General features: G+C 40.2%; 1 protein-coding gene across 1 annotated transcript; it reads left to right on the forward strand.

The window, feature by feature from the left end:
* Positions 1–575: 575 nt before the first annotated feature.
* Positions 576–2030, forward strand: LOC141600761 (scopoletin glucosyltransferase-like). Its single transcript, XM_074421009.1, has one exon. It carries the CDS (start codon positions 576–578, stop codon positions 2028–2030), a length of 1455 nt encoding a protein of 484 aa, XP_074277110.1.
* Positions 2031–22364: the final 20334 nt, after the last annotated feature.

Genomic DNA, 22364 nt, shown 5'->3' on the forward strand with positions numbered 1-22364 from the left:
TCACACTAGAAATAATAAAAATGGTAATATTATATCTCAATATGCTAATGTGTCATTAGCAAAAGTAATGTGACACGTGATGAGACATAACATTGGGCAGAGGATCTTTTATGAAGTAAATGGTGATGTAGGGTGTGGAAAACACGTTTAGGTGACGTCAGAATGATGGTAGATAACTAGATATCAATTTCCTTGCCAATTTGGTTAAAAAAAAGTATTAAAAGGAAATAAATAAAACCACCACAAAAGAAAAAAGAAAAAGAAAAATTGTTTTGATTTTCTAGAAAATATATCAATTTCCTTGCCAATTTGGTATATCTAAATGAAGGATATAACCAGCAATGATGCACTGCACACAAGAATAGTTTTCCTACTGAATTAAGATCCTTTGATTTATTTCCTTGGGTGCAGATGTCAGTTACGGAGTACTTACCAATCCGGATCATCTGTCCCACTTTCGTGTTTCATCCGTAGTAATCTAGGCATCTAACATCTACTCTATAAATCTCCGCCATATTCCATTCAGTTAAATTTATTCAATTTCTCATTTCTCAATCGCTTCTCTCGTAAAAAAAATGGATCCACAACATCACCAACTCCACGTAATTTTGTTCCCGTTCCCGACTCTTGGCCACATGATCCCGCTCCTCGACATGGCGAAGCTTTTGGCAATTCGTAATGTCAAGGCGACCATTATTACCACCTCCGTCAATGCCTCGGCCTTCACAGAGGCCATTGAAACAAGCCACAAAGTTGGAAACCTGAAGTTGAATTTAGAGATATTCAAGTTCTCGGCCGAAGAAGCTGGATTACCGGAAGGCTGTGACAATGCAGAGTTTGCAATGAAACATGGATTGGGCCCGCAGTTCGTACTGGCTGCTCAATTTATTTCGGAGCAGCTAGAGCAGTACCTTGATAAGGTCCAACCCGATTGCCTTGTGACGGATATGAACTTCCCTTGGACCGCTGAGATTGCAACAAAGTTCGACATTCCTAGGATCATCTTTTATGTAGTTAGCTACTTTTCTCTATGCGCTCATAAGCTTATCCGGGTGCATCAGCCTTTTAAGGATGTCTCGTCTGACGATGAGACGTTCTCTATTCCGCTCATTCCCCATGAGATCAAGATGGTTCGCTCCCAAATTTCCCCGGATTTAATCAATAATAAGGACTCTATCAGTAAGATGTTTGATTCTCAGATCAAGAAATCAGGGGACGAGAGTTATGGGGTGATTGTTAACAGTTTTTACGAGCTAGAACCCGATTATGCTGACTTTTTCAAGAAAGAAATGGGCTGGAAGGCATGGCATGTGGGACCGGTTTCCCTATGCAATAAGAGCACTGAAGAGAAGGTTCTCAGAGGAATATCGGCTTCAATGAACGAGCACGAATGCTTGACTTGGTTCAACTCAAAAAAGTCTGCTTCAGTTATTTACATTTGTTTTGGGAGTATAGTACCTATAACTGCTCCCCAATTTTATGAAATCGCTGTGGCTCTAGAAAGTTCCGGAAAGGACTTTATCTGGGTGGTCCGAATTAGCGAGAATGATGAAGAATGGTTGCCACCTGGCTTCGAGCAGAGGACAGAAGGGAAAGGTCTCATAATAAGGGGATGGGCCCCGCAAGTACTGATACTGGAGCACAAGGCTATTGGCGCATTTGTGACTCATTGTGGGTGGAACTCGGCAATAGAAGGGATCACGGCTGGCGTACCAATGGTGACATGGCCAGTTTTTGCTGAGCAGTTCTACAATGAAAAACTAGTGACTGATATCTTGAAGACCGGAGTCTCGGATGGGGTGAAGAAATGGAGTAGAATGCCATCAGCAGACGACCATATTAAGCGGGAGGTTATAGAGACGGCATTGAGAGAGATTACAGAAGGAGATACAGCCGAGGAGATGAGACAACGAGCGAAACAATTGAAGGACATGGCGTGGAAGGCGGTGGCCGAAGGTGGCTCATCTTACTCCGACTTGACTGCATTGATTGATGAACTGAAGAGTCATCGCACTCAAAAGAGAGTTTAGTACTTGGTAAACACAATGTTTTGATATTGGGACTCATTTGTATTTCGGAAAGGCGCTTGTTAAATCCGATTTTCCTATATCCAACCTAGAGGTGGGAAATGGGTCATTCGGGTCGGGTATGGGGTCTGGTCATTTCGGATCAGGTCGGATCGGGTCGGGTCATTTCGGGTTTCGGATCATTTCGGGTGACCTTTTGTCGGATCACTTCGGGTCGGGTCACTTTCAGGTATGGGTCATTTTGGGTCGGGTCGCTTTCGGGTTAATGGCTAAAACACTTTAGTTAGTACTATTTTGATTACGAAATACTATTTTGCAAATTTAACTATTATTAAGGGATGATTGTAACAAATGAAACTCTATTTGGTGTAAATAACATTAATTTGACTTAGTATTTGTCGTTTCGGGTCATTTTCGGTCACTTTAAATCATTTTGGATCGGGTCAATTATGGGTCGGGTCATGTTGGGTCGGGTTAATATTGGGTCAATCAAGTTTCGGGTCGGGTCTGGGTCGGGTCGGGTCATATCAGGTCCGGCAAGTTCGGGTCATTTTCGGGTCTCGGATAAGCCTTATCGGGTCGGGTCATTCGGGTCGGGTTAGCTTTGCCAGGTCTAATCCAACCCATTTTTTTGTGTTTTCTCATTTTTTGTTTAAAAACTAGCTATGTTGAAAATATGACGAGATTTGGTCGATTTGGCGACATTAACCTATCTCACATGTCTTTGTTAACATCAAACAACAATGATCAATTGCGTCAAAACCACAATATAACTTCAGATCAGAAAAAATTTATGGATTTCACATTTCAATAATAATTACAAACATATATTAAAGTTAAGCGTAAGTACATCATGACTTCCCAAAATCGGGCCTAAGTAAGAATAAAACATAAAAGAGTTATTTGAAATAGATTAAGACCGGAAAATAGACCAAATATGTCTAGACTCTTAGCATAGGTAGTTATTGACCAAAAATAAAGAAAATAATATAAGGAAATATTTTTACAAATACCCCTAAATATAAGGTAGTTTTTTTAAAAAAGCCCGTTTTTTTTATCGTATTTCGACTCTACCCCTCTCACTTTTCACCCTAAATTGAGGTCAAGAAGAACAGAAATACCAAAAAGAAAAAACCACCATCCTTGAAATTTGCTCCGACAGCCTACGACTCAATCCATTTAGCAAAGATTCAATTCAATATTTGTGCCAGATCCCACCCAACATCAAATGAGTGGGGATCCTCTGTCCCATTTGGTGTCCTAATGTGTGTGCCACTCCAATCATATTCTAACACATCAACAAATTAATATAATTATTGCAATATTTTATTTTGCAACAAGTGATGTGTCAAGAGGTGAGTGGAGTGGCACACACAATGGGACACAAAAGTGGGACAGAGGATCCTTACTGACATCAAATGAACCACACACATAGTGATCTAGGTAGCATGGACACTCCTCCTAATCGACCTTCCCGTGTCGGACACCCGTGTCAGACACCCGTATCGGACACGACACTCGTCGGACACACGTCAAAACGTGTCAGACACTTATAAAGCCGTGTCTAACTTTCATCTTTTATTTGGGCATGTGTCTGACACGTGTCCATGGTATTTTGAGCCGTGTCCATGGTATTTGGACACACCTTCAAACAGAATCAAGTTGAATTTAAGGTAAACGGCGTGTATTGTTATATTGTTGAATTTGGTGGGGAAATAAGTTGAATTGGGGGCAAATGATGTTCTTTAGACTAGTAATGAGATGTCGAAATAGATTGATTATAAGTTGGTTTTTGGTTTTGGAAATGAGAATGAGTTATAATTAACGTCAAGTTTTACCTTAACTTATTTAAATTTAATATTCAATACCTTTTCAAAAATAAAATCACACATAAATAACTATAAAATATATATTTTATTAAATTTAAATGACGTGTCCCGTGTCCTAAATTTTATGGGATGTCGTGTCGCGTGTCCGTGTCGTGTCAGTGTCCGTGTCCGTGTCCGTTTTGGTGCTACCTAGATAGTGATATTCAATTTGTTATCTCATGTCCATTTGTTTTAGATCTATGATATTGATTGAATACTTTAAACTTCAGTGTTCGTATCTTGCGTATGTCACTGTCGATACGGGTTTGGAACAAAGTGAGTACCAAATATGGCAGTTGCAGTTAGGTAACATCAAAACAGACATGGAAACGTGACACAGCATCCCATAAAATTTAGGACATGAGACACGTTATTTAAATTTAATAAAATATACTCCCTCCAATTCACTATTTTTTTCCTCTTCCTTTTTTGCACAAGAAATAAGAAATTGAATTTGGACCACACAAAACACACTACCCCACATGTTATTGAATTTGGACCACACAAATCAACCCAAAAAATGAAATAGGGAAGAAACCTGAATAATCCGTTTACGGGAATATGGAAGAAAATAGTGGATTGGAAGGAGTACATTTTATAATTATAAACGTTCTATTTTATTTTTATGAAATTACTTGTCATTAAATTTAAATAAGTGAAGGTAAAATTTGCCTTTAATTATAACTCATTTTCTGTGACACCCCCATACTCCAAGTGCCTTACCACGACCACTCAGGTATAAATATGTCACCATCTCGGTTTCCCGAGGCAATGATAATCATAAGACAATAACGAAACAACATTTAAATTGTATAAGTTTAGTGAATAAATACAATCCAAAACCAAATGCCCAAAATACGGGTTACAAGTTCTCAAAACAACTGTCTAAAAACTATTAAAACTACAGCGGAAGACTCTATCATCTGATGGCGACACATCCCAGCTATCTCATGTATCTCGACTCATACCTGCTCAACAACTGCTCACCATCCCCGAATGGATCACCACAGTTTTTAAAAACAATTAAACGAGGTCAGTACTAATCACACAATTTATATAATTCAGCAAACAACACACAACACAGCTCAGTCGTCACAAATACACTCCGAACTCCATCACCAACTCCGCAATAATGACTACACACTAAAGTGTGTAGCCCTGCCAGAGTACCCATCGCAACAGGTTACTCCTCGCCGCCAATGGGGGACCGCAGTCGTTCCCACCTAAGCCTCGCTCATCTTCATCGAGCGATAAACCCAAATCCATTAATGTGCACATCCCTTCTGTGGCGGGTTCCACAGAAGGCGAATCATGGGCGTGAAGCCACTCCCGCAAGTGACTCCACTCAGCCAGGGACGCACCCCGAAGAACACAGACAGATACAATCAATCACAACTACCAATCAACAATCAACCCAACAACTGTCACAATACTCGTACGATAAAACTCAACAATCACAAAGCACAATCAACACATCATGTGACTAATACTGAGTAGGGAAACCCTACCTGGAATACAATACAATCAGACGGTCTCAACAGCTATTATCAAAAGGCCTCCTCTACGAATCCTACTCCTAACATATGATCATACAATTACTAACAATCATAAAAGACAACAAAAACCCCCAAACCCCCAAATTAGGGTTTAAACAACCTTAACAAAATACCATAAAATCAGTACGTAGATCTTACCCTCGACGCAAGGATCACAAGAATGTAAAGAATGATGAATTCCGACCTCCCAAGCTCCGGGATTTGTCAATAATGCGAAGGATGCGAAGTACGTAGGTTGCAATCTCTCTTCAAAGTAATTAGGTTTGTAAAAGCGTTTTATGAAAGTGACGGAAAGGTTTAAATACTAATTCGCATTATTAACAAAACCTGACAAAACATTACCCGTAAACCGGGCTACTCGATCGATTAACAGACGTACTCGATCGAGTGCCACCTACTCGATCGAGTACCAAGGCTACTCGATCGAGTACCCTACAGGTCAGAAACTGTTTTAAACTGCAAAACACCCTTACTCGACAGAGTAAGGCCCACTTGATAGATTACCCAGAGACTCATAAAACCGTAGTATTACAGTCTTCGCTTCTTAAAAAGAACTTCGTCCCCGAAGTTCAAACCACAACAAAACAAAACACACTACCACACTCCCGACACAACAACCAACATAAAACTCAACATAAAAACATGCTACTAACCAAACTCAACCCGACTCAGACCACTACAAAATACACCGACAGAACACAAAAAGGGTGTAAAAACTCTTTGCGATCATCTCTTACCCCCTAAAAGAAACAAGGTTACGTCCCCGTAACCATACATACCTGATCAAAAAGGAAAGGGTAACGCTCTCTCATGGCCTTCTCTGCCTCCCACGTAGCTTCCTCGACCTCATGATTAGACCAAAGGATCTTAAGCAAAACTGTCTCACCACTCCTAGTCTTTCTAACCTTCCGGTCAAGAATCTGCTTAGGCACCTCCAGATAAGACAAAGACTCATCTAGCTCTATGCTCTCTGCCTCAAACACATGTGACGGATCACTCACATACTTGCGCAACTGAGATACATGAAACACATTATGCACTCTCTCCAACGCAGCTGGTAAAGCCAAACGATAAGCAACCTCTCCAACCCGGTGTAAGATCTCGTAAGGTCCGATGAACTTTTGACTCAACTTGCCTTTCTTCCCAAATCTCATAACCCCACGCATAGGAGACACTTTCAGAAGAACCTTGTCCCCAACCTGAAACTCTATATCCCGGCGATGTAGATCTGCATAACTCTTTTGCCTATCCTGAGCCGCTCTCATCCTTTCCCTGATCATCTTAATCTGCTCAACCATCTCATGTACCATCTCTGGTCCTAGAACCACTGCCTCAGCACTGTCGTCCCAACAAATCGGACTCCTACATCTTCTCCTATATAAGGACTCAAACGGCGCCATGCCAATACTAGTGTGATAGCTGTTGTTGTAAGAAAACTCTATCAAATCCAACCTCTGTTCCCAGCTACCACTAAAGTCCATCACACAAGATTGTAACATATCCTCAAGAGTCTTGATCGTTCTCTCAGTTTGACCGTCTGTCGCAGGATGAAATGATGTACTCATCTTCAATGTCGTTCCCAAATATTCCTGCAACTCTTTCCAAAACTTTGAGATAAACCGCGCATCTCTGTCAGATACTATGTCCTTAGGGACCCCATGTAACTTTAGCACATTTTTCCGATAAGCCATAGCTAATTGTGCCTTAGTCCATGTATCTTTCATTGGCACAAAATGAGCTGACTTGGTCAGTCGATCCACTATTACCCATATCATGTTGTTACCCTATTGACTCTTCGGCAAACCCACGATAAAATCCATAGAAATGAATTCCCACTTCCACTCAGGTACCTCTAAAGACTTAATCTTACCTTGGTCGTCGATGTTCCCCTTTAACTCTCTGGCATGTCAAACAACGGGCCACAAACTCAGCTGTCTCTTTCTTCATCCCAGGCCACCAAAACGTGTTCTTTAAATCCCTGTATAGCTTGTCACCACCTGGATGTACTGAATATGGTGTACAATGTGCCTCTGTCATGATTGTCTTTTTCAACTCCTCATCATTAGGGACACACCACCTCCCATCGAACCTCAAACTACTGTCTGTATGAATAGAGAATTTAGACACTGTCACTTTCTCTACTCCAGCTCTCCACTCTACCATCTTAGGATCCAACGCCTGTTTACCTCGAATATCATCATAAAGATCAGGTTGCACTGACAAATCTCCCATGGCATCCCCTCTCTGCATCATATGTATCCCAAACTTCCCCACCTCATCTCTCAACCTCATCAAAGATAAAGCTGTACACAAAGAACGTACACTCTTCCTGCTCAAAGCATCTGCCACTACATTGCCTTTTCCTTCATGGTAGATGATATCCATGTCATAATCGCCAATCAGCTCCATCCACCTCCTCTGTCTCATGTTCAACTCCTTTTGAGTGAAGATGTACTTGAGACTCTTGTGATCAGAAAATACCTTAAAGGTCGCCCCATAAAGGTAATGTCTCCAAATCTTGAGAGCAAACACTACTGCACCCAACTCTAGATCGTGTGTAGGATAATTCTCCTCATAGGGCTTCAATTGCCTAGAAGCGTAAGCAATCACTTTACCGTTCTGCATCAACACACATCCCAACCCATTCTTTCAAGCATCTGTATAAACCTCAAAGTTCTCACTCCCTTCAGGCAATGCTAAGATAGGAGCTGTGGTCAAACGCTCCTTTAATGTTTGGAACGCCGTCTCACAACTCTCATCCCAACGAAACCTGATCTTTTTCTTCATCAAAGTTGTCATAGGTCTAGCAATCTTGGAGAAATCCTTCACGAACCGTCTGTAATATCCAGCTAAACCCAAGAAACTCCTTATCTCAGCAACATTCTTTAGTGCTTCCCACTTGGTCACTGCCTCAATCTTGGCCGGATCCACAGCTACCCCATCCTTAGAGATCACATGCCCCAGAAAAGCAACTCTCTCTAACCAGAACTCACACTTGGATAGCTTAGCATATTACTCATGCTCCCTCAAGGTCTGCAACACAATCCTTAGATGCTCCTCATGCTCCTCCTTAGTCTTGGAATAGACTAAGATGTCATCGATAAAAACCACCACAAACTTGTCCAAAAACTGACTGAAGATTCTGTTCATCAAATCCATAAACACCGCTGGTGCATTAGATAACCCAAAAGGCATCACCACATACTCATAATGGCCATACCTCGACGTGAAAGTTGTCTTTGGTATGTCCACCTCTCTAATCTTCACCTGATGGTACCCCGACCTCAAATCAATCTTGGAAAAGACTGATGCACCACTCAACTGATCAAACAGGTCGTCTATCCTTGGCAAAGGATACTTGTTCTTCACCGTCACTCGGTTCAGCTCCCTGTAATCTATACACAACCTCAAGCTCCCACCTTTATTCTTCACAAAAAGAACTGGTGCTCCCCACGGTGATACACTAGGTCTAATGTATCCCTTATCTATCAGATCATATAACTGCTTCCTGAGCTCCTCCAACTCTTTAGGACCCATCCGGTACGGTGCCTTAGAGATTGGCCCCGTCCCCGGTTTCAACTCAACCGTGAAATATATCTCCCTTTTCGGTGGCAACCCCGGAATCTCCTCTGGAAAGACATCTGCAAACTCATCCACCACTGGTATCTGATCAACTGTCGGACTCTCTATCCGGTCATCTCTCACGTGGCACAAGATCAAAGGACACCCCTTCCTCAGATAGGACTTCAAGGTCACAGCTGCAATCAACTTAACTTTGGGTTTGACCACAAACCCACGATAAGACACGCTAACGTCCTTAGGACCTCTCAAAGACAATTTCTTTTGATGACAGTCTATCTTAGCTTTGTACTTTTCCAACCAATCCATCCCGACTATCATCTCAAAACCGTCTAAAGGAAACTCTAGCAAGTCTACAGGTAGATCAACTTGCCCAACTATCATAGATACATCCCTATACAACCTCCCACATGATACAGACTCACCCGAAGGTATAAAAACTTTCTCACTTACAGACTCATATACCCTCAGATCCAACCGTTTAACATGACTCGAAGATACAAACGACTGAGACGCCCCCGAATCAAACAAAACAAAGGTATGAATACCTTTAACAAGAAAGGTACCAGAGATAACATGTGCGTCGTCCTCAGCTGCTTTCTTGTCCATCATATACAGCTTTCCACTGGTTTTCTGTCCACCTCCCTGGACAGTACTAGCTGAAGTGGTCGGCTTAGCACCCGACCCCTGATTGTTGTTGTTGTTCGTAGCTGGTTTCTTATAAGAATTACCGCCATTGCGGTTACCTTCACCCTCGCTGCTCTGACCTCCCCGGTTGGACCATGACACAGTCGGTCTGTTGCTCGCATAACTCTGTGTCGGCCTCTGAGAATAGCTCCCCTGAGCCGATCTCTGAAAAGCTCCTGGTACACTCGTGCACTCATGTCTCTTGTGGCCTACACCGCCACAGCCAAAGCATGTCATTCCCCAACTACTACTACCGCTCCCACGGCCACGCCCAAAGGAAGCCCCAGCACTCAACCCCGAGCCAGAAGAAAACGCTCTAACCTGATTGTGGTTGCCTTTCTTGTAATTAGATTGGCCACCACCCTCACTCTCAGCCTTTCTTTTCTCACCTCCTCTCTCCCGGGCCATCTCCACCAACCTCTCAGCTCTCCCAGCCCTCTCATAAGCTTCCTTAACATCAGTAAGGACTCCCACGGGTAACTTGTCCATAATCCTGGGGGTCAACCCCCTCTCAAATCTCAACGCTAGGTTCTCCTCACTCAAACCCATGTCCTCAGCATATCTAGACTTCTCATTAAACTGCTTGTAGTACTCAGCTACCGACATATCAGATGTCATCCTAAACCCATCAAACGCCTCCCTCAACTTACTCCTCACATGCTCAGGTACAAACTCTCTCCTCATAGCCCTCCGGAACTCTTCCCAAGGTATAGCAGGCAGGCCCTGCTTCGCATACATATCTCTAGCACTCGCTTTCACCTTGTCCCACCACTCACCAGTCGCTTCCCTCAAGTAGAACGCAGCTTGTTCTACTTTCATCTCATCAGGACAATGTACCAGATCCAGAATGTTCTCCATCTCACGATGTCAATTGTCAAGAAGAATTGGCTCCCCGGTCCCCTTATACTCTTTTGGGTTAAACCTCGCTATATAAAGACTGATCTTAGAGGGATCAACCTCCTTATCCTTCCCCACTCTCTTTAGGGCCTCCGTAAGAGCATCTTGATGCTCCAACATCTTAACTATATCGTCAATGTTCATGTTCTCAGCTCTCGCATACAAAGCGGTTTTCTTTGGCGGCATCTTGAAACTATATAAGAAAAGGTAGATATAAACATACATACCATAACCCAAAACACGAAAGCAACCTGCCCAGAACCCACTCGATCGAGTGCCCAAACCTACTCGATCGAGTGGAGGCTACTCGATCGAGTGCCCAACATGCTCGATCGAGTGCCCCGACTCCAGAACCCAAACAGACCTTCTGATCTCTAACATACTCGACCGAGCAGACTAGCCACTCGATCGAGTGACCCCCTACTCGATCGAGTGCCCCTATGTACTCGATCGAGTACCCTAAAACACGGTTCTGATCATGAAAACGTCAAAATACCCACTCGATCGAGTCAGACCCACTCGATCGAGTACCTCACCTACTCGATCGAGTGCCCCCCACTCGATCGAGTCATGCTGACTCGTGAATACTACCCGCATGTTATCTCACATAACCCAACATACTATGCAACTTCATAATCTCAACATTATAATATAACTACGCATGCAATTATACACAATTCCTCATACAATCAACAAAAGAATCTACTTCATGTTATTAAATGCCACATAATAAACAACCATCATGCTTATTTATGCAAACCAACATATAAACACACCCCACCAACTTCCAACTCTTCAATCACAATTTCAATCCTCCACTCCCAACATCCAACAACTCACAACATATACCGTTACTTTCACATATAAACTGACAGACACCACATACGACCTTGACATATACCCCTCATGTGACCGGTTCAAAATCGTAGGGCGAGTTCGCGACTTTAGGACGTCTCCCAAATCTTTGCATTAGCTCCTACAACCTTTACCCAGGGTTCATTTTAATTGACTCCCTATGTTCATTATATTCATTAGTTACAGGTTTCAGGATCGTCTCTCTGATACCACTTTGTGACACCCTCATACTCCAAGTGCCTTACCAGGACCACTCAGGTATAAAGATGTCACCATCTCGATTTTCCGAGGCAATGATAATCATAAGACAATAACGAAACAACATTTAAATAGTATAAGTTTAGTGAATAAATACAATCCAAAACCAAATGCCCAAAATACGGGTTACAAGTTCTCAAAACAATTGTCTAAAAACTATCAAAACTACAGTGAAAGACTCTATCATCTGATGGCGACACATCCCAGCTATCCCATGTATCTCAACTCATACCTGCTCAACAACTACTCACCATCCCCGAATGGATCACCACAGTTTTTAAAAACAATTAAACGGAGTCAGTACTAATCACACAATTTATATAATTCAACAAACAACACACAACACAGCTCAATCGTCACAGATACACTCCGAACTCCATCACCAACTCCACAATACTGACTGCACATTAAAGTGTGTAGCCCTGCCAGAGTACCCATCGCAACAGGTTACTCCTCGCCGCCAGTGGGGGACCGCAGCCGTTCCCACCTAATGTAATACTCCGTATTTATATGTCTTGGGGTACTCTATCGAGTAGCCCTTACTCTGTCGAGTAAGGGCAAGTTGCGAAATAAAATAGTTTCTGACCTGTTGGGTACTCGATCGAGTAACGTAGATACTCGATCGAGTAAGGGGGCACTCGATCGAGTACCTTAGCTACTCGATCGAGTAGCTCGGTTAGCGGGTGATAATTCGACGGGTTTTGTTAATAACACGGATTAATATATAAATCTTTCCGTCACTTTCATAATACACTTTTACAAACCTAATAACATTAAAAGGGAGATTCAAGTTACGTTCTTCGCATTCATCCGTGTTGTTGACAAATCCCGGAGCTTGAGAGGTCGGATTCCATCGTTCTTTATACCTTTGTGATCCTTGCGTCGAGAGTAAGATCTACATACCAATTTTATAGTATTTCGTCAAGTTTCGTTAAACCCTAATTTTGGGATTGGGGGTTTTGTGTTAGTTTTGTGATTGTTAGTAATTATGTGATTATATGTTAGGAGGAGGATTCGTAGAAAAGGATTTGTGATACAGCTGTTGAGACCGTCTGATTGTGTTGCTGTTCCAGGTAGGATTTCCTACTCAGTATTAGTCCCATAATGGGGTATTGGTGATGTGTTGTATTTAGTTGTTTGATATAATGATTGTACTGTGTTTGTGGTTGTGATCGTTGTTGATGGTTCTCGAGATGCGTTCTCGGCTGAGTGGGGTCGCTTGCGGGAGTGGCCTCACGCCCTAGTTTCGCCCTCCGTGGAACCCGCCACGGGAGGGGATGTGCACATTAATGGGACAGGGTTATCGCTCGGTATGATGAGCGGGGCTTAGGTGGGAACGGCTGCGTCCCCCACGGCAAGGCCGGGTCCGGTGGACGATCGGTGACGGAGATTGATTGGAGTGGGTGTGATTGTGTGTGTGATTGTTTGAGCTGTGTTGTTTGTTGTGTTGTTGGCTTATATAAATTGTGTGATTAGTATCGACCCCGTTTAAATGTTTTAAAAGCGTGGTGATCCATTCGGGGTGGTGAGCGAGTTATTGAGCGGTATAAGATGATGCGTATGGGATAGTGGGATGAGTCACCACGTTGCGGTTTAGAAGTCTTCGTGTCCGACGCTTGATAGTATTTTGATAGTAGATAGTTTTGAGAACTTGTATTTCCTTTTATCAGTTTTGGTTTTGAACATGTAATCACTTAAACTATAATTACTTTTAAAGTACGTTTCTTTATTGTCTTATGATATTCATTGCCTCGGGCAACCGAGATGGTAGCACTTCCATGCCTTAAGTGGTCCTGGTAAGGCACTTGGAGTATGGGGGTGTTACAAATGGTATCAGAGCGACGATCCTGAAACCTGTAACCAATGAACCCAATAAACATAGGGAGTCAATTAAAATGAATCCGGGGTAAAGGTTGTAGGAGCTAATGCAAAGACTTGGGAGACGTCCTAAAGTCGCGAACTCGCCCTATAATTTTGAACCGGTCACATGGGATATGAGTCGGGATCGCTATGTGTTTACCTTGTGCTTTGTGTACCTATGGAGTGATGTGTGGCATGAATCAGTGGATGTATGTATGTGGAGAATAGGGAATGTGTAGAAAAGATGGTGATAATGTGATTTCGTATGTTGTTGGTTGAAAGCATGTTGCATGATAGTTGGTTTACAATGTTGGTTGGAATTGTTAGAAAAGTGTATGAGAATGATGAGTAATGTGTTGGCAATAGATGAATTAATTGGAAAAGATGGAGTAGCAATTGCATAAGAATATGAGTTTTGTGATTATGAATATGTTTAGGTGACGAAGTGTAATTGTAATGTTGTTGTATTGGTAACATGGGAATAGGATTTGTAATGTATGAGAATGTTTTGTGTTACGAAAAGTTATAAAATTTAAAGCATGAGGTTAGAACATGACTAATGAGTTAAATAATATATGTGCATGATGGATGTTGTTGCTTGATTTTTGAAGATGGTAACATGAGATTAGCAATACTGGTTTTATGAGCATAGAGTTGTTTTTGTTTACCATGTTGTCGTTTACGTTGTTGGGAAGTAAAATCAAGTAGTTGTGTTTTCGATTATAGGGAGGTTGTATTTAAACTGTTATAACTTTAGATGCATAAATGATTTTAATGTGGTTCTAATTGGAGGTGATAGCTTGTTCTTTTACGATTCTAACGATAGGTCACACGCCCAAAATGACCAAGAAATGAGTGAGTTATGACTGTTTTACGAAAACTGGACAGTGCTGAGAATTGGGGTACTCGATCGAGTATCCTTGGTACTCGATCGAGTAAGGGGGCACTCGATCGAGTATGTTAGTTACTCGATCGAGTAGCCCTGGTGATTTGTTTTACGTGCTTCTGTTCTTGACCTACTCGATCGAGTAAGTCCCTTACTCGATCGAGTGGCCTGTACTCGATCTAGCGACCCCTGTTTTGGGTCATATGCTTATCTTTTGAATTCGTTGCATATTATGTTTAATTCAAAGTTATTATTTTGCTTCTTTATGCATTGTTTTACATGTATGTTGGTCTTGACGCGTAAGTTACCCAATCTTGTGGTGTAGTGAGTGGCTTTTGTGGTGAGTATGAGTTCGGTGGGAGGACATGAGTTATACGTGGTTGTAATAGATAGTGGAAAAAGAAAAGGAAGATTGTTATGGCTTAATTGAGACATAGAGCATGTTTTCTGAGACGAGATGAAATGAGTGATATGAGTGGGTGTTGAGTAACGTAAAAGTAAGTGAATGTGGGCAATGGATGATGTGAGTCTAAGGAACGTGAGAATGAAAGGATTGAGAGTAAGGATATGGATAGTGACAACTGGAGATGTGTAAAGAATTAGGGAGGGAGGTAGTTAAGAGCCGTGTGGGTTAAGAATATACATAATGAAAGTTCGTTTTAAAGGGGTTGAGAAGAGTGGTATATAGTGAACTTTGTGGAGACATGTCGCGGGGTGGAGATTTGGCTTTTTAAGAGATGAAACTATTGTGGGTTTTCCTTGGGCAATTAGCGGTATGAAAGGAATTTTGATTTCTAGAGATGTAATAAGGGAGATGCAATTGTTGAACAGTAAACGTTGATTCTATGGATGGATTAGTGGCAAGGGTGATTGATGACATAATAAGAGAATATTTGTGGTAAGAAAGAGTGAGATGATATCGATATGAAATAATTAGATGTGAGTTTTGGAGCAGTGAGAACGTAACTGGATTTCTAAAGAGTTAGCTAGAAGGAATAAGGAGTTGAACTATTAATTGGTATTATTGAGTGTAAAGAGAAAAGAAGGATAAAAGTAAGCTGAGGAAAATATTCACCGGAGTTATGTGATATAAAGGTAAGGAATCATTGAAATGTGTGATAGCGTCACGAGGATGTTAGTTAATGGTTATAGAGGAGTTTTGGGACAACATGATTAGTAATGAGTTTCGAGGAATTAAGGAAAGTAAGAAGTTGGTAGAATATTTGCACGATACGAGATTTTTGGCGGAGAGTTAGATGATGATACAATTAAGGATAGTATTGGGAAGAATGTTGAGGTAATTTTGTTGATGGATTCGATGTTTGTTATTTGGGATGTCAACCAAAGATAGGAAAGAAATCGTGATGTTTAGAGATGAGTGTAAGAGGTTTGATGTTCGGACAGTGGTAGTGTTATCGTTTGTGGTGTTGTCACTAGTGGTTAAGAGTGATGGTATATTAGAAAGGTAGCAATTCTAAAGAGGTTGATTTGGTAGGGACCTGATTGTTGTGTATGATTGTAAGAAGGTATAAGATGTGGTTAGATGAGGCGGATGCTAATAGTTGAATAGTAAAGGTATGGTTATATTTGGCAGGAAGTGATGGTTGTGTGAATGGGGGAATATGTTATGAGGGGCATATGAGTTAAACTCGGGCGACAGGTAACCTTTATCGAGGGGTAACTTACGTGATCAGGATTGACTGGTTGGATGTGATTATGGGTCTATGTTATATATATAAATGTTTGTGTGAGGTTGTGACCTCACAAGAAATGGTATGGTGTGATAATTATAAGTTGTTATCTGAATTTTCTGTAATACATGTTGGATACGAGAACGTAATGGAATGATATCCAAAAAGGTAATAATTTGACTGATTTGGCATGACTAGTTATGCTTGTCTGTATTCATGATACATGTCAATATGTGATATGATAAGGGGATGATATTCACGAGGTTATTATCTGTTTAATTCATAAAATATGTTGTGTTATGATTTAGTAAAGTGGATTTGAATAAGTTTTTCTTGACTGAAAAGTTATCCTGAGTCAGTGTTTATGGGAGTTGTATGCAGTTGTGATGTCTATCGATGTGGTTGTGGCGCCTCGGGTGGTCATCCGGGCACGATATTTAGTGTTGTGATGCAGGTATTTTCGCACTACGGTGTGGCTGTTGGTGGCGGTGTTGTGATGCCGTCACCGGTTGTGGTGGATTAGGCGGGATGATTATGATTCGAGTTTCGAAAGTACATACCGATTATACATAGTTTGTTGTTTGTTTGATGTTGCTCCTGCGAGTTTCGGATTTCGCATGTAGACAGTTGTCTTGCTTATTGATGTTCTCTTTACCAGGTTAAGTTAAGAATGAGGTAGAGTATGATATGAAATAGAGTTGAATATGTTTTCGTTGTTGTCATGGTATAGTGATGTTCTATTGATGGGATACGGTTGTGAGAGGTTGTTACAGTAATTTTGATCTTGTTCTAGATAGGGCTTTAGTAGACATGGTAATGGAAAATGATCCGTGGAACATGTGTTGTAATGATCTGAAAGCGGCAGGTAGTTCATAATCTTTTGTTCGGACAGTGAGTGTAGGGTGTTGAATAATAAGTGTCGTGTTAAGTTATGTATGAGTCTTGCGGTAATGAATGAAAGAACTTGAGGATCTAGTGTGAGTGTACGTAACAAGTGTAGATCGTGAGTTATGCTTTTGATGATGGGAGTTTCATATAGTTTATATAGAGAGGTATGTCATGTTGCGGTAATGTGGAGAGTTGAAGTTTTGGGTTAAGATAAAGAGTTTGAGGTATAGGTTAGATGGTGTGACGAATGAGTTGAGGTATGAGGAATGTTTAAGTAAGAAAGCCTTGGATATATGCATGGCGAGTGTTTAGATTATAAGTGGTTATCTTTGACATGTGATGATGATGAGAATGACGAGAAGATATAACTAAGGATTTAGTATTAGTGAGTTACGAGGACGTAACATTTGTCTTAAGAGGAGTAGGATGCGATAAAAGAGAGTTTCATAGTGGTGCATGTTGTAATATAATTGGAAGTAGAGTGCTAGCGTAGCGTAAAGGAGGGATTTGTTTGTGGATGATACTTATAAAAGGCCACGGCCGTGCTTGTAGTAGTGTTATGCTTCGGAGTATGAGAATATTTTATATAATGTTGACAGTTGGAGGATGATGTTATGAGTCTGAGTAAACTTCGAGGACGAAGTTCCTTTTTAGGGTGGTAGAATGTAACATTCCGTTTGATGTCTATGAGTGTCTTGATATGGGATTTGGTAGTGGATGATATATTACGGAGCTAGCAGCGTTAGAGGATGGTAGTTGGTAGTGTATGGAGTTAGTGTTGAGAGAGATATAATGGAGTTGATACGATATCGTGAGCCATGTTGTGGAGGTAGGAATAGTTAGTGGAGTTGGTGTTAGGAGTCCATGGTCGGTTGGAGTTTTGTTTTGAGTTCTCAGTTACGTTGTTGTGTCCTGATCGAGTTAGCATGTTTGTTTTTATGTATGGGTTGAACTTCGGGGACGAAGTTCCTTTTAAGGAGGGAAGACTGTAATACTCCGTATTTATATGTCTTGGGGTACTCTATCGAGTAGCCCTTACTCTGTCGAGTAAGGGCAAGTTGCGAAATAAAATAGTTTCTGACCTGTTGGGTACTCGATCGAGTAACGTAGATACTCGATCGAGTAAGGGGGCACTCGATCGAGTACCTTAGCTACTCGATCGAGTAGCTCGGTTAGCGGGTGATAATTCGACGGGTTTTGTTAATAACACGGATTAATATATAAATCTTTCCGTCACTTTCATAATACACTTTTACAAACCTAATAACATTAAAAGGGAGATTCAAGTTACGTTCTTCGCATTCATCCGTGTTGTTGACAAATCCCGGAGCTTGAGAGGTCGGATTCCATCGTTCTTTATACCTTTGTGATCCTTGCGTCGAGAGTAAGATCTACATACCAATTTTATAGTATTTCGTCAAGTTTCGTTAAACCCTAATTTTGGGATTGGGGTTTTGTGTTAGTTTTGTGATTGTTAGTAATTATGTGATTATATGTTAGGAGGAGGATTCGTAGAAAAGGATTTGTGATACTTTGTTGAGACCGTCGATTGTGTTCTTTGTTCGGGTAGGATTTCTACTCGTATTAGTCCCATAATGGGGTATTGGTGATGTGTTGTATTTAGTTGTTTGATATAATGATTGTATTGTGTTTGTGGTTGTGATCGTTGTTGATGGTTCTCGAGATGCGTTCTCGGCTGAGTGGGGTCGCTTGCGGGAGTGGCCTCACGCCCTAGTTTCGCCCTCCGTGGAACCCGCCACGGGAGGGGATGTGCACATTAATGGGACAGGGTTATCGCTCGGTATGATGAGAGGGGCTTAGGTGGGAACGGCTGCGATCCCCACTGGCGGTGGTGGTCCAAAGGGACGTCGGTGACGGAGATTGATTGGAGTGGGTGTGATTGTGTGTGTGATTGTTTGATTTGTGTTGTTTGTTGTGTTGTTGGCTTATATAAATTGTGTGATTAGTATCTGACCCGTTTAAATGTTTTAAAACTGTGGTGATCCATTCGGGGGTGGTGAGCGAGTTATTGAGCGGTATAAGACGATGCGTATGGGATAGCGGGATGAGTCACCACGTTGCGGTTTAGAAGTCTTCCATTTGTGTGTCCGACGCTTGATAGTATTTTGATAGTAGATAGTTTTGAGAACTTGTATTTCCTTTTATCAGTTTTGGTTTTGAACATGTAATCACTTAAACTATAATTACTTTTAAAGTACGTTTCTTTATTGTCTTATGATATTCATTGCCTCGGGCAACCGAGATGGTAGCACTTCCATGCCTTAAGTGGTCCTGGTAAGGCACTTGGAGTATGGGGGTGTTACACCTAAGCCCCGCTCATCTCCATCGAGCGATAAACCCAAATCCATTAATGTGCACATCCCTTCTGTGGCGGGTTCCACAGAAGGCAAATTATGGGCGTGAAGCCACTCCCGCAAGTGACTCCACTCAGCCAGGGACGCACCCCGAAGAACACAGACAAATACAATCATTCACAACTACCAATCAACAATCAACCCAACAACTGTCACAATACTCGTACGATAAAACTCAACAATCACAAAGCACAACCAACACATCATGTGACTAATACTGAGTAGGGAAACCCTACCTGGAATGCAATACAATCAGACGGTCTCAACAGCTGTTATCAAAAGGCCTCCTCTACGAATCCTCCTCCTAACATATGATCATACAATTACTAACAATCATAAAAGACAACAAAAACCCCCAAACCCCTAAATTAGGGTTTAAACAACCTTAACAAAATACCATAAAATCAGTACGTAGATCTTACCCTCGACGCAAGGATCACAAGAATGTAAAGAATGATGAATTACGACCTCCCAAACTCCGGGATTTGTCAATAATGCGAAGGATGCGAAGTACGTAGGTTGCAATCTCTCTTCAAAGTAATTAGGTTTGTAAAAGCGTTTTATGAAAGTGACGGAAAGGTTTAAATACTAATTCGCATTATTAACAAAACCCGACAAAACATTACCCGTAAACCGGGCTACTCGATCGAGTAACAGACGTACTCGATCGAGTGCCGCCTACTCGATCGAGTACCAAGGCTACTCGATCGAGTACCCTACAGGTCAGAAACTGTTTTAAACTGCAAAACACCCTTACTCGACAGAGTAAGGCCCACTCGATAGAGTACCCAGAGACTCATAAAACCGTAGTATTACATTTTCATTACCATCCAAACGCATATTCTAATCATTCACCTTCGACAACTCATTTCTCGTTTAATGAACATCATCCATCCCAAATGATGTCCAAATGTCATGGGTATCAATTTCCTTGCCAATTTGGTAAAAAAAAAGTATTAAAAGGAAATAAATAAAACCACCCCAAAGAAAAAGAAAAATCTACCTAGTATAAAAGCTATGTGTTTTAAAGAATTATGATTGGTTGTCAATTTTTTAGCTGGGGTCCATTGCAAAAAAAAATTCCCTAAAATTACTCACCAACTTTCTTCAACACAATTAATTATACTCTTTCTTACTTTTTAATATACTCAATACTTTTAATTGAAAGTTATATGATATGGTGTATTATATTATATGATATGGTGATATTATATGATATTATTATAATATATGATATTTAACATCTCAACTCTTGCTCTTATTTAATTAGCGATTTTACATAAAACCATACATTATAATACAATATGAACATCCAAAAATTACAAATTCCTAATACATTATGCACATCCAAAAATTACAAAATGTTACAAATAATCATTTCAAAACATCAAATTACAAACTCCTCATCAAACTCATGTGTATTCCAGAATTTAACTTCAAGCTTCTTCCTCACCTTCTCCCTATAAGGTATCCATTCCAAAATGCAGAACACAAAAATACATATCTTAATATACAAATAGTTAGTTTTATAATAAAATTTGTACATTTACAACATTTTAATAAAAAACAATAAAACTCATCAGATTTATGAATATTCTTATTCATAGTAGTTTATAAAAATAAGCAACAATTTTCACAATATCTACGATACATATATAAAAAAATAACCAAATTTTAAATCATGAAATAATTTTATAGAAATTAAAAAAATCACCAGATATGCGAAATTACTATTATAAACATAATAAAAAAAATTTAAATTTTAAATTAAGAGATCTATGATATTAACTAATAATTCACTAATAATTTTATAAAAAAATCAACTTTTAAAAAATAAATAATAATCAGGTAAATGATATTTACTTAAAAATTTATAGAGAATTAAAAATAATCAAACTAAACGAATAAAAACGAGAAAAGTAATTTAAGAAGTGTAAAAATAATTTAACAAGTTTAAAATAATTAAACACGAATTGTGATAATTATGCTGCATGCGAGTAAAAAAATGAAAGAAATCAGATCTCTAAAAGCTATCAATCAATGGTGCCATCTTTGATGAGGATCTAACTAAGAAACGAAGCTAGGATCGTGAGAGGCACACATCTCGCATGGGATGGTGATGAAGATTGAAAATTTAGGAGAGTTAAATGCTGATAAGAGGGAGCGAGGTTAGACAAGATTATAAATGAGAGAAGAGGATGATTTGAGTTTATTATGAATGAAATAAGAGGAGATGCGGTGTCGGCGGTAGTGTTGTCAATTAGAAAACTCAAATGAGAAAGGAGGGAGGGATGTCAGATGAGAGTTTTTATAAAATGGAGGGGTAGGGTTTGTTGATGGATTATTTATATGGGGAAATGTGTAAGGTTGTTAATTGTGTTATGTTATGGGTCGGGTGCTTGCATTTTTTGTATTTTCGAATTATGAAACCAATGTTTGCTCGGCCCAATGGGCAATGGCACATGTATTGAGCATTCATGAAAATTCGATAATGTAAGTTATGTAACCCGATTCATATTGTGACGATATATTTTGATTATATATAATCCCCTGTCTAATACTTCCTCCGTTTTTATACGATATACCCATTTGTTGAATATATGAGTGGAGCATTTTAATAAAATAAGTACATCATATGAAAATGAAGGAAGTATATATTAGTACTAAAATTTCACCACACATGACATTAACACTTAAATGTGCGTGTATAATGTTTTGAAATATATGTTTTAAATTATTAATCTAACAACCACATTGTTTATAAACGGTATACTTTTAGCTGCATGTACAGGTAATTGTCCTCCATTATTCAATCTCAATAATCGTACACTTTTTAATATAATTTGTATCGAATCAGTGGTAGTGATTAATAACTTAAATTATATGTCGATTTTCCAATTGTAGACTTTTTATATTGTATCTTATGATTTTTTTGTG

Source organism: Silene latifolia, chromosome 9 (genome assembly GCF_048544455.1).
Source record: "Silene latifolia isolate original U9 population chromosome 9, ASM4854445v1, whole genome shotgun sequence".
Lineage (NCBI taxonomy): Eukaryota > Viridiplantae > Streptophyta > Magnoliopsida > Caryophyllales > Caryophyllaceae > Silene > Silene latifolia.

Coding starts and splice junctions, on each gene's coding strand:
- LOC141600761 (XM_074421009.1), top strand. CDS start 576: ATGGATCCACAACATCACCAACTCCACGTAATTTTGTTCCCGTTCCCG.